The sequence below is a fragment of the Sus scrofa genome, chromosome 9 (assembly GCF_054392235.1).
Source record: "Sus scrofa isolate SSC_HxYL_T2T_F1_AM1 chromosome 9, Sscrofa_HxYL_maternal_Yorkshire_Landrace_v2.0, whole genome shotgun sequence".
NCBI classification, from domain to species: Eukaryota; Metazoa; Chordata; class Mammalia; order Artiodactyla; family Suidae; genus Sus; species Sus scrofa.
The window spans coordinates 31,973,849-31,987,817 of record NC_139391.1 but is presented as its reverse complement, the minus strand read 5'-3'; the positions used below and the strand labels follow the sequence as shown (position 1 = coordinate 31,987,817).

The 13,969-nt window shown below is 37.5% G+C and overlaps 1 protein-coding gene across 2 annotated transcripts in view; it reads right to left on the bottom strand.

Annotated features, from left to right (window-relative positions):
* ARHGAP42 (Rho GTPase activating protein 42) overlaps window positions 1-13,969 on the bottom strand; it is a 280,435-nt gene that overhangs the window by 73,024 nt on the left and 193,442 nt on the right. For both annotated transcript variants that reach the window (XR_014815100.1, XM_021062699.2), the window contains exons 5-6: window positions 8,033-8,134; window positions 180-290 (exon numbers count right to left, since the gene is read on the bottom strand). Coding sequence is in view for 1 of the 2 variants with exons in the window: in XM_021062699.2 (XP_020918358.1) it covers window positions 180-290; window positions 8,033-8,134 (213 nt within the window). In the remaining variant the exon portion in view is untranslated. The remainder of the gene's footprint in view (window positions 1-179; window positions 291-8,032; window positions 8,135-13,969) is intronic.

Below are 13,969 nucleotides of genomic sequence, written 5' to 3'. Positions count from 1 at the left end.
CAACGCTGTAAATCAGTTTCATTGCCCTCAAGTGCTCTTCGCTCTACCTACTCACCCTCCCCCCCACTCCTCTCTCTCCTTTTATTTTTAAAAATCATAATTTTCAACAGAAAAACACCTCAAATTTTGTTTTGGAAGATGTATCATACCTACTATTTCATAGGGGAAATAAATCTTACCGGTTCAACAAATTCAAACTTCTTTTTTTCTTGAACCTCTTGAATTTTAAAGACATATTCTAATGACGCTTCGTAGAAGTTTTGATGTTCTCGGTCAATCTGTGTATCCGCCTAAAAAGCATAAAAAGGAAAATCATGACAGGGATTGATTATTAAAGTTTGTATGTCAGAGACAGACTCAAATCCTGTTCCATTCTGAAATCTTTTTAAAATGTTAAATCCTATAAAAAGTTTGAATTTAGCAATGTTTTGAGACTGCAGAGACTAGGAAAACAGTCCTTGACCACAAAAGCTTACAGTGTATTGAGTGGGAAGAAACACACACACACACACACACACACACACACACACACACACACACACACAGAGTAAGCATACTCTACATTCCAAATACATATTATAAGAGGTATACAAATATATACGGAAATTTATGGGATCACAAAAAAGGAGACTAATTTGGGGAGAAAATGATGGTGGTCTAATTTTTTAGATGAATAACTGGCTGTGAACATTCAAAGATACAGAAGGGGTCACTCTCATGAAAACATAAAGAAGGATAAGAATCTGGAAGTTTGTCTTCAGAGCAAGTAAATGGAAGGAAAGAGGGAGAAGCAAAGTTATAATTACACTATATAAGACCTTAGAAAACTGCACAATGTTTGGATTTTAATCAAGGAAGAATCATCTGAGAATGGTAAGCAGTAGAGTCTCATCATTAGATAACCTCTAACAAAGATAATACTAGCAGCAGAACCCCCCAGTTGCAAGGTTCTAAGCAATGAACCATGCTCCATCAATGCCATGAACATCTCTTCTCTCTTATCTGCCAACTATCATCCTTGGATGTGGTGTTTAAAGCTGCCTTCAGTTTAGGAGGGAGGCATGATTTTACTTTTCCTGCCTAGCTTCACACTCCTGGCTGGCAGCTGAGATTACCAAAAGCAGATGAAAAGAATGGGCTCTCCAGAATACTAAGGATCTGCCAACAACAATGTGGGAATAGAACATTGCTTTTGAGTCACTTTACAATCATAATTTAACAAACTAAAGCTTGAAAAAAGAGAAAATGAGGTTTGCTGGCTTAGACATCATAGCATCTTAAACGTCATTTGAAAGAAAGAACTTTAAAAATAACTGGGTATACTTATCACTTACTATGCAATGATTTATATAATTAAAAATAACCTGATATTATAAGCAACTCAGTGATTTTTAAACTTGAAGATTCCAAGTTTCTAAACTGAAGCTTCCATTTACTTTAAAAAGGTAAGTTCATGTGTCAACTAGCACATGGAAAAAAACTAGAATGTTGAGATCTCTTTGAAGCCTAAAATGATTATTTCTGGTCAACAAAGCTGTGCAGAAAAGAGTTATTAGCAAAGCAGGCATGAATACTCTGAAATACTTTGAAAAGTCTGCTTATAAGGTTGGCCCTTAGCCGGCAATGGGAATATAGATTTTGGGAGGGTTCTCGCCAGCCTAACAAGTAAGAGTAGTTCACTCTGCTGAACCTGTCTGTGCAACAATATGGTTTATTTTGAATACCTGCTTTCTTTCTGAGAGTCCAGAATTTGGGTACATGAAGAGCAGAAGGTGCCTATGTGACCAGCCCCCAGTCAAAACCATGGACGCTGAGTCTATGAGTTTCTAGTAAATGCCATTTCACATGTATTGTCACAGTTCATGGCTGCGGAATTCAGTGTCTCTCTACTGGAAGAAGATTCTTGGAAGCTTGTGCCTAGTTTCCTCCACACTTCACCCCATGCATCTTTGCTGATTTTTCTTTATATCTTTTTACTGTAGTAAATCATAGCTGTGAGTCCTCCTAGCAAATCTCCAAACCCAAGGGTGGTCTTGGGACCTCTGCATGTAAGAGTATTATATAATTTCCTCAGAAACTCATCTGTCATGTGCAAGCCCATCTCATCCAAGGGATGGGCGGTGGTCGAAGAAGGATAAAAGAGAAATAACGAATCTTGAGATTTGCCAGTCATACTTTCTATCACCACCAATCCAGACAACTGAATTCAAAATACCAAATCTGCTTCAAAAGGTCATCTAGAATGCACAGTGCTAAAGGAATACAACAGCTTAATTCTTTTTCAGTACAAGATTTAGAAAGACTTTCTTTTACCTGAGATGGATCCGTTTATCACTTAAGCTTATAATGTATGAGTCATTAGCAGACACTCACTTATACCCACTAGTAACTGTTGTCATATATTTTTCACTGGAGAAGTAGGATAACTAAGCAATTTATTGTCCAAACTTTTAAACCTCAAAGGAAATAGTATTTACACGAGAACAACAGGTATAAACTGTTGTTTATGTGGCGAAGGCATCCTAGTAAGAAACCAGGTTAATTATATAAGAAAACCATATAGTTCCACAGATACCTAAATTCTTCCCCAACTTGCAATAAGCTATCTCAATTCAAAAGAGAAGAAAACACCTCAGCTGAAATTTGTTGAATCATCCCCAGAGGAGAAAGGATTTAAGCCGGAATGGAGAGGTTCAGAGCAGAAGGAGGTAAGAGGAGAATTTTAGTGAGGCGATAAAGTCAGAAGAAGTTATGTTTTGGTAGCTAGGTCGAAAGGGTTTGTTTGCAACAGTCAGAAATGAGAGTTGAGACAGAATAGAGAGAATGAGTGCAAATGTCATCCCACAGATGGTGCAAAAGCCTGAGGAGGGTGTGGACCAGATGAGAGCTGAATTTCAAGATTTAAGTAAGGACAGTGTAGAATGTACTGCTTCTATGGAGAAGCTGGGGGAATGTGAATACAAAGAGATCTCTAATTTAATAAAGGTAAAGGTGTCAGTGTGTCCCTGGAAGAGAAGTTAAAGGATGTGACGTGTGTGTAAGAAGCAAGGGGTGGTAGGGAGGGGGAGCCAAAGATAATTTTTTTTTTCTTTTCCCATACAAATTATCAAAGAATACTGGGTAAAGTTCTCTGTGCTATACATCAGGTCCCCATGGGCCAGTCATTCCATATCCCTCAGTCTGCATGTGCCAATTCCACACCCTGGTCCTTCCCTCCCCCCTACCACCTGTCCCTTTTGGTAATTTTGATGCGAGGAAAAACACCAGTATGAACAGAATTCAAGAAATGAGGGAGTTCCCGTCGTGGCGCAGTGGTTAACGAATCCGACTAGGAACCATGAGGTTGCGGGTTCGGTCCTGCCCTTGCTCAGTGGGTTAACGATCTGGCGTTGCCGTGAGCTGTGGTGTAGGTTGCAGACACGGCTCAGATCCTGCGTTGCTGTGCCTCTGGCGTAGGCCGGTGGCTACAGCTCCGATTCAACCCCTAGCCTGGGAACCTCCATATGCCGCGGGAGCGGCCCAAGAAATAGCAACAACAAGAACAACAACAACTAAAAGACAAAAAAAAAAAAAAAAGAAATGAGAAGCAGGAGCAAGTCTGAGAACATGGTGATGTGTGAGATTTCACATGTATCACTAAGAAGTTATAGTCTGAAGTCCTAGGAACCAGTCAGTGGACAGTGCAAGGTGGTCAGGCATGACAGGGGGAGACCCTCGCTAAGAATGACAGCCAGCATGGAAGGAGCAGGCTACTGGGGACACAAAGTGAAGGATAAGAATAGAGCTATAGGGTAGAACCTGAGGGATTTCCTTCATCCAGGAGGAGGGGATTAGAGCAACCTATTGAAAACTTCTTTAGTGATAGAAACCCCAAAGCCAGGGTTCCTAAAAGGAATTCTTTTCTCCTTTACTTTTTTTCCTCACTATAAACGTCATGCATATTCATTACTCTAAGCTTATTCACTGTTCATTACTATAACAGGAAAATGTAAAGATAATAAAAATTGCAGTCCCACTATCAATATTTTGATGTGTAACATGCACACACACACAAACTTACTTTAAAAAACCTGAAAAGCAGTGTACATTCTGGTTTAAACCTATTTTTGTTTTCTCCACTTAGGTTAATGAATACTTCCAAAGGTCTTCAAATGACATTCCAAATAAAACTTTTCACGGTTATATCAATTCTGGCTTTGGCCAAGCTATATTTGTATATTTATCCCAACCATTCTTCTGTGCCATTTCAGATGTTTATAAAATTTGCACTGTGAATAACTCTTGGATCAACATATTTATACAATTTATTTTTATGCTAATTTCTGATAATTTCTTTTGGGAAAATTCCTATCAATAGAAATCATTTCAACCATCTTGTATATATAAGGTTGACTGAAATATGATGTCAAATTTACGTCATACGTTACCAAATGATTTCATATTCCTACCAGAAAAGCAAAAGTATGCCAGTTTCTCATCTTTACTAACAATGGACATCAACTTTTAATACATTAAAATAACATGCTGCTATTATTACATTGCATTTTTTAACACACATGACATTGAAACTTACAATATTTATTATGGTTTATATTTCTTCTTTGATGAAATGTCCTTTCATATTCTTACCCCATTTTTCTTCTACTGAAGTCTTTATCTTTTTCACACTGATTTGCAAATCAATTTTATATGTAAGAGATGGTTCTCCTATATCATACGGTGTATAAATTCACCAACACTTTGCCTGTTAATTTGATTTCATATCTTTCAAAATAGACAGAACACTTTAATGCATTCGGGTCTTTTTACATTTCCTTTATGATCTCTCCCTCTCATTTCATGCTTAGAAAGAAATTATCATTCACATATCAAATATTACTTCCTTTCATCTACTGCAAAGCCTGTGATTTTGACGAATCTGTTCCAATTGTTTACTCCAATGATCCACATAATTGACAGCCTTGGAGCTTTACCAACACAAGCTGACCCCTAATTCAGTCGTGGTAATGTGCAGTCACTTCTTTTCCACAAGCAAAATGAACAAGGAGTCCGCTGTGCCAGCAAGAAGGCACAGAGGGATCTTTCTGAGAACAACTTAATAAGCTTAGTGCTGACAGAAGGACCAGGACTGGTCTGGAAGGGAACGGATGACTTTTAATGCCATGGTACAGAATTAAATACGTTATGTGGCAGCATCTCCTTATAACAGGTTTGATTCCTAGAAGGATAGAAGGGGGGAAAAGGCTATTCTTTTTCTTATCTACATTATGAGGAGCGGCTTTGCACAATATTTGTGTTGTACTCTATTGTGGGCTGTGCCTCCTGGAAAAAAAGAAGTGGGGGGGCGGTGAGGCAAGTGGAGGATGTTACTAATCAGATTATAGGTTTTTCGAGCATCCAACTAAACAGAGTACTGGAATGGATATTCTATTCTATCAGAGCCTAAGGGATCAAGGCCTACTAACGAGTATTCAATACTGAGCTAAGTTGTCAGGGAAAATTAAAGAGTTACTTTTAGAAGACTTTTAAAATTATGATAAAGTTAACATCGATGATGGTTTAAGTAATGTCTTCTCTAAAGTTGGCCTCTCATCTTCACCAAGAACCTTTTATATACTCTAAAAACTACCCTTGACTTTGAGGCAGTCAGTTTTTATAATTGCACCTGGCCACAGCCCTTGGTACGTGACGGTGCCCTAGAGATAATCAAGGGAGCCTTTTCTACACCTGACTTCATCTATAGACTGCACTTCCTCTTAGGTTTATTCTATTGCAAAGTTTAAAGAGACATGTGAGCATTTAAGAAGTTTGGAATATGTGAACATAATATTAAATAACATAGTATTTTATAAGATTAAATATGTCCATGAAAATTAATATAACTTTCCTTAATAACAGACATTTCTTCATTTCACTTTAGCCTCAAAACCTTTCCATAAGCATATAATTGTGTATTAAATTATCCTATTTTAATAGCAAGTGTTAATAACAAGATCTTGGTTATAATGAACACATGTTTAAATAACAAGTCTTCCTGACATTAAACATTTTGAAGTAAAGAAATCCAGTTCCCTCAGGGGAATATAGGAATACGGAAATGAGGAATCAGAAGTAAATACGACCCTCTGTGCCTTTTTGATTACAGTTCTACTGCATCTAAACTGTAACTCATCAAGCAGACCTTGTGGCTAAACATGGAGATCAGAAAAACAGGACTAAGAGTATGGAGGGCAGAGGACCAGGTTGAACTTGGAAAGCAGTTCCAGAAGGGAGGTGGCTTTGCTGGAAGATCAGGGTGAGGCATTGGAGGTTCTCTACTATAAGCCTGAGAAGTTCAGAGAGGAGAGTCAAAAGGGGGCTTTAAAAAAAGCCAATCAATCAATGGAAAAATGGGCAAAAGACCTGAATAGACTGTTCTCCAAGGAAGATATACAGATGGCCAGCAAACACATGAAAAAATGCTCAACATCGCTGATTATAAGAGAAATGCAAATCAAAACTACCATGAGATACCACTTCACACCAGTCAGAATGGCCATCATTAATAAATCCACAAATAACAAATGCTGGAGGGGCTGTGGAGAAAAGGGAACCCTCCTACACTGTTGGTGAGAATGTAAACTGGTACAGCCACTATGGAGAACAGTTTGGAGATACCTTAGAAGTCTATACATAGAACTTCCATATGACCCCGCAATCCCACTCTTGGGCATCTATCTGGACAAAACTCTACTTAGAAGAGACACTTGCACCCGCACGTTCATTGCAGCACTATTCACAATAGCCAGGACATGGAAACAACCCAAATGTCCATTGACAGAGGATTGGATTCGGAAGAGGTGGTATATATACACAATGGAATACTACTCAGCCATAAAAAAGAATGACATAATGCCATTTGCAGCAACATGCATGGAACTAGAGACTCTTATACTGAGTGAAATGAGTCAGAAAGACAAAGACAAATACCATATGGTATCACTTATAACTGGAATCTAATATACAGCACAAATGAACATCTCCACAGAAAAAAAAAATCATGGACTTGGAGAACAGACTTGTGGCTGCCCGACGGGAGAGGGAGAGAGTGGGAGGGATCGGGAGCTTGGGGTTATCAGATGCAACTTAGAATAGATTTACAAGGAGATCCTGCTGAGTAGCATTGAGAACTATGTCTAGATACTCACTGCAACAGAACAAAGGGCAGGGGAAAAAATGTATACATGTAAGAATAACTTGATCCCCATGTTGTACAGCGGGGGAAAAAAAAAAAAAAAAGGAGGCTTTGCATGGTACAAATTCAACAATTCCCAACACACCAGCTCCAAAATACACCAATGGACACTGAGGGGAGCTATGGGGAATGTTTAGAGATTTGATTGCTGCCAGGGTAAAAGACAAGAGCCCCCCTTTTTTCCCCAAACATATTCTATCGCTAGATTGGGAATTACACTATTTCTCAGTAAAAGGACTATATGATTTGACTGGTTATAGTAAAAACACTACCATTGAGAAGAACAGATTTCCAAAAAAAAAAGAAGTGAATTCTCTATATACATACACTGTACAAGTAAGTAATATATTTCTGTTGATCTGTTCTTTCAGAAAATTAACATAAAATAATTGAGATTTTAAGACATGTAACTGTATATCATTTCCCCCGCAATGCTGATGTAACACCTTAAAAACAGATATTTTTAACTAACTATAAATGCTAGAACATGAATTTGGTAGGTTTTGCTATTTAAAAAATGCCCAACAAGAATAAAAGGAAAGAGTCTTATTTCACTCTTTCTCACTGTTGAAGGAGATACAAATCTTTCCCTTGGGACTGTTCATATTAAATATTACAAGGCATGAAAAATTCTCAGCACAGTGCCTGTCTGTAGTAAGTGCTCAACTAACTTAAACAGTCTTATGGTCATTATTTTATTAAAGAGGAGCAGATTCTGAGATAACTTCTACTTTTGGAAATTAGAACTTTGCATGACAACGCTAATGCCCTTTCCACATTTCAACTGGAAAAGCTTACCTCTTGCAAATGGGATTCTTTTTTCTTTGCAGACAAATTTAAATGTTTGTCAAGAATAGAATAGTATTTTTCACTCTCCTTGTCAAACTTCTTCTTTCCGTCCTAGGGGAATCACAAAAACAAGAAAACATTCAAATTAGAGGATCAAGAAAAACTCGGTTTTCATCATTCCCATCCAACATCCAATACAATTATTTTATAAAGATTTAGTGAGTTTCAAATGGGCGTAAAACTTGATGAAGCAGAGTAGGAAGAAGGATGTAAAACAAAAATCTTTGGAATATGTATGCTGCTCTCAAAGAAGTTCGTGGAGCTATAGCATGGAGGGGGCAGGCTAACTATGGCAGAATCCCTTTGAGCATTTTATTATTGATTCTCACCAACAGCTTCTGACCTAGTAAGTCTGGAACAGGACTCAGAGAAAATGTCTCTTTTAGGCTTTTTGTGATTCAGATGAGTTAATATACCACCAGTTTAGAGAACCACTCACACTCTTGACAAGGGCTCACAATATTTCCCAGTCACAAAAAAAAGATGCCTGAGATTTCAAATAATTCATTCTTGACAAGAAGGAGAGACCTTCAAAAGCTGGTGCATGAAATAATTAGAACCGCTCACTCAAATTGAAAAGATTAGCAATATCCATATCATATACTCAACGTAACTCAGACAGCTGACCTTTGCATATTCCTAAAACGGCATTATTTTGTAGGGATAGCTACAACCAGGTTGGCCTTTTCTGGAGGAGGAGGAGACTTTACCTTTCATCCTATAACATACTTCCATAGAAATGCAAAGAGAGTAAAATCCTAAAGAGAACAGGACATGCCTGGGCATATGATTTCTCCAACTATAAATATGTTATCTACCAGGTATGTTTTTTTCCATTGATGGGTCCATATGAAATAAATACTAGATGACCACACTTGCTTTTATTTCAGTGTTTCTTGAGTACAATGTCTGGACCACTTCAGTCAGAGTCAAGTATTTTAAAGCCTATTCAAAATGGAGATTCCTATTCCCCCCATAAAGACATTCAAACATTATTTTTTACAAGCTCTATGATGATAATGCATAATGCTTTGCTTAATCATTTCCCTAAGTATCAGGAGATTAATTAAAAACAATGGATGGAAGGATAGAGGGATGGATGGATGGATTGAGGAGAAGCAAGGGGTAAGGAAGGTTCAGAAGTAGGAGAGGAAGAGAGAAGACAGTCAGGCTTTGGGTCTGCCTTTCTCAAGACTCTGAAATTGTCAGAACAGTTGAATACATCCAGGTGAGACTATTTTGATCCACCAGCATTCTAAACTTTTTATCTACTCATATATTTCCAGGAACCTATCACAATACAGCTGTATAGACAGAACTTTAGAAACTTAACTGGTAAAACTGCTTTGAATGGGAAGAACAAGTAGGGTTCTGCTGCAAAAGTTCTAGTCACTTTTAGACCTTTGAAGAAGTACTGATATGTTTGTACATTATAGGATTATACCTGTAAGGGGGGGGGCAGTGTCAAAATCTCCAAAGGATTTTTACAATATAAGGAGAAAATGTGCCTCTACCAAGAGGAATGGGAAAATAAAAAGTGGCATTCCCATCCAAAAAGGGTCTGTTGAGGAACTCACACAACAAAATGTGGAGGGGCAGACCCTAAAGGCAGCAGAGAATCCCAAGGTTTAGGATGGGGAGGAGTGTGTCCTGTCCACTGTTAAAACAGATGTATTTCATTGTCAACTCAGTGGATATTATTCCTACTCTTAATCTGGCATCTCATGCCCACAACTGACTTGCCCAAGCAACCTTTTCCAAGTCCCTCTCATTAGCCCTCTTGAGCTCCAATTCTTTTTTCTCTGTAGACTACCTCCCCTCTTATGTAAATGCTCATCTCTTCCAATACCACGTGTTCAGGCTAGACCTAATCTTAGCATCTAGCTTAAACAGACTTCATTCATGAGTCCCCTTCATCAACTCTCTCTCCTTTTTGAATGTTCACATAGCCTTGTATATGCATTTCTTATACTATTCGTGTCCACACTGTAGTAGGGAAATTTATGCATATGCCCTATCCTCCTTAAAGTTGGCAATTTGAGAGGATGCTCAATAAATACATAATGAACAAGTGAAATTATTCCTCCTATAACACTGGCCACCACAGTCCTTCACACACATTCCATTTGTTCAAAAATCCAATATCCATGATATAAAGGGTCAATTCTGCACAAATAGCCTTAACTCAATCCCAATGATACATGAACGCTGGGGAATAACCAGCTGCCTTACAGGAGAGTACACAAAACTGACTCACTTTCATCTTACAAGAGGAGGCTTCAAATTTCTCACTGTGCATAGAAGAAAGTAGTCGGGGGAGAAGAACACAGCTGTGGTGACTACACTTGTATCTTTGTTTTTCAGTCAGTGCTTGATGGCATTTTTGGAAATGTTAATTCAGTGCCAATGCATCAGCATTCTTGGCAAAACAAAAATCATTCCCAGAAGCACTTCCTGGGCTCCTATTCAAACCCTGACCCTCCACACATCAGATCCGCAAAAGAGCTCTACTCAAAGGTTCCAGTGATGTAGACAACAAAAACACACTCAGTTCTTGCATAAAATTAAAGAACTGAGTTGAAAGAGTAGGCCACATGAAGGACAACTATAATCTAGGGAAGCATGTTCTTGAAAACAAAGAACACTTCTTGCAACTCACATCTTCCCCCAAAAGCCATGATTTACTGCTCATGTAAGTCAAGTCTTATTTGGACTTAGTAACTTAACACTACACACCTACCTCTTGTCTTTTGTGTTACTTGTGGATATCAAGCTAAGAATTTTCTCTGAAACCAGTGCAGCAGAAGAAAGAGAAAAATAATGCATGAATATTTACTAAACTTCGGACATAATCACTGTGTCTTCTTACTGTCATAGCATGACTCAAAAAAAGGAGACTATGTTATAATAGTGTGACATTTTCTGTAAACCTCTAAGTGCATTTGAACTAGGCAGCCATGTAAAATGAAGTCACGTATATGTGTGATGTATGTTGGTATGTGTGTGTATTATCAAATCTTAAAATATACCATCGAAAATGGCAAATTAATTCCCGAATCCTACTATAGCAGGCAAAAGTGCAAGATAAGTTTGGGGTCTGCAGTCAATTTGTTTTCCAAACTACACTGTATTTTCTCTGAACATGTGATCACATTATCACTTAGCTTCTAAGATTAGCCACTGTGGTCATGCCACACTGTCACTGCACACCCTGAGGTAAGAAATGGGAGAAAATCCCCAGGTGTCAGTTTCACTCTTAAAGTTATATCTATAACAAAAAATAAAATATTCATATAGACTATAGGTCTATCACGCAGATAAAAAGTATTATATACAACTGTTAAAAACAAGGCCAAACCAGTGCCTTCTTTGACCACAAGAGGGTACCAATGGTGAAGAATAGACTCTACCACAACATTTAGAAAATCACCAACAGAAATTCTCAAAACATTATCTAATTGCATTTTCTCTATAAAAGACTACTACAAAACATTGTTTAAATAACTGTCTTAGCAATCTTTATTTTAATGTTAACCATGATAAAAATTTTCTTAAGTAAAGGAAATGAGAAAATATTTTCTATATTCCTTTTTTAAAAGTGGAGGATTTATGCATCAGATATTTAAGACAATTTCAAGGTTATAATTGCTACACAGGATACTGCAAAATTTTGCATGTGACTATTTATGTCATTGTTAGTAATAATAATCAGCCAAATAAGTGGTATGCATATATTTTGAAAATTCTTCAAGTGAATGCAGGGTATAGAAACAGTAATATGAAGAGTAATCCTAAATACCAACAGTTAAATTTCTATTACAGAAACACGTGTAATTCTTATAAACTGGCACTGTGCTAGGTGCTGAAAGGACAAGATACAGCCCTAACTACTGATCCTGGCTAGACTTTTTCCTCTCTGATCACGGGATTTACTCACTGATCAGAAGAGCAGCCTGAAGTAACATCGTTTCTAAGTCTCAGAAGGACCAGATGCTTGGATATTCTGACCACTTGCTACAAGGGAGTTTCCTGAGGCCCAAGAGATTCCTGGTGTCCAGAGACCCAGATTGTTGAGAATCCCCGAAGAGCTTTCACAGCAATGTTCCTCCTGTGGGTCTGTACCCAGCTGCTCACTCTTACTTTCTGCAAGCCATTCCCCACCACGTTCCTCCTTCTCAATCTGCTGAAATATGTCTATATTCTTCCAAAAGGGCTCCTTCCTGGGGAGCTGCACTAGCATAATTCATTACAACTCCTCCATTCCAATAATCTCCCCACTCCCACCACCAGGATAATCAGATTCCTAAGAAACAAAGGTTTCATAATTGCTTTTATAAGGAATGCCTACACACTGGAAAGACAGACAGACAGATAAAAATATATGTGAAGGGAGTTCCTGCTGTGGCACAGTGGGTTAAGAATCCAGCATTATCTCTGCAGCATCTCGGGTTTCTGCTGAGTCATGGGTTCAATCCCTGGCCTGGCTCAGTGGCTTAAAAGGATCTGGCATTGCTGCAACTGGGGCATAGTTCACCCCTGTGGCTTGGATTTGATCCCTGGCCTAGGAATTTCCATATGACGTGGATAAGGCAAAAACAAACTATATATATATATATATATATATATATATATACACATATATATATATGAAGGATATGAATGAATAACATACAGAAAAGGAAAATCAAAAGGGTAACAAGTATATAAAGAGTACGTAATTAAGAGGATTAGGAATTAAGAGAAAAGCAAGTTAAAATATTGAGTTATCACATTATATCTATTAGTTGTTGATTAGCAGGAGTTAGGAAGGTGAGTAACACTATGTGTTGAGTGTATGTGGAGATACAGGGACTCTTATAAATGGTGAGATTGTAGAAAGGTACAGCCTTTCTAAAGAGAAATGTTGCATTCAACATTTCTAAGTGGCATATACGTGTGCCCTAAGAACCAGCTTCTGAGTGTACACCCCCAAAAGATGCTCACGGAAAAGTCCATAAGAAAACATGAATGAGGATATGCATTTGTGGGAACAGGAAGATAGCTGCAGTATTTACTTGTAGACATAAATGAATTAGAATCATACCATGAAGAGGCAGGCATGAAGTAAATATTACAAGTGGGTGGATCTTAAAACACAATTCTGAGTGAAAACCATAAAACACAAAATAGATAAATAATACAAAATCATTTATGTAAATTAAAAAGCCATGCATAGAAAAATAATACCCATTTTATAAGAATGTAAGACAAAAACAGACACACTAAAACTTATAAGAATGGTTACTATATATGAAAGAAAATGTGAATGAGGTATGGGTAAATGAAAAAAACAACTGGGCTGTGAACTAAAAAGCAAACAGTTGAGAAAAGATAAGAAAATTAGGAGATTAATCAGGAAACCCAACATCTGACTAATAGAACCACTGGAAGGAAAAAAAATGTGAGAAGGGAGTTATCTAAAAAATAATTCATGAAAATTTCCAGAACAGAAAAAAAAAAGTATCCATATTAAAATGGCACAATGTGGACAATGAACAACAAATGAGAAATACTCACAAGATCTATCATATAGTATTATAAAACCATGGATAAAAATCAAAACCTAAAAACAGGCCAAATAAAAGTCATCAGAAACCAACAATGAATCCACAAGAACATTACAGGAAATTACAAAATAAAGGTGCAGTGCCTTCAAAATTCTGAAGAATAATGAATTCCAACCTAGATTTCTATATCCAAATTGCCGATCTAGAGGGTGAAATAAGAATATTTACCAACATACAAATATACAAAAGATTTACCAACCATGTACCATTTCTCAGGAAGATACTGAGTGATATGCTCCACTAAAATGAAAGAATAAACCAGAAGAGCAAGACATGGGGT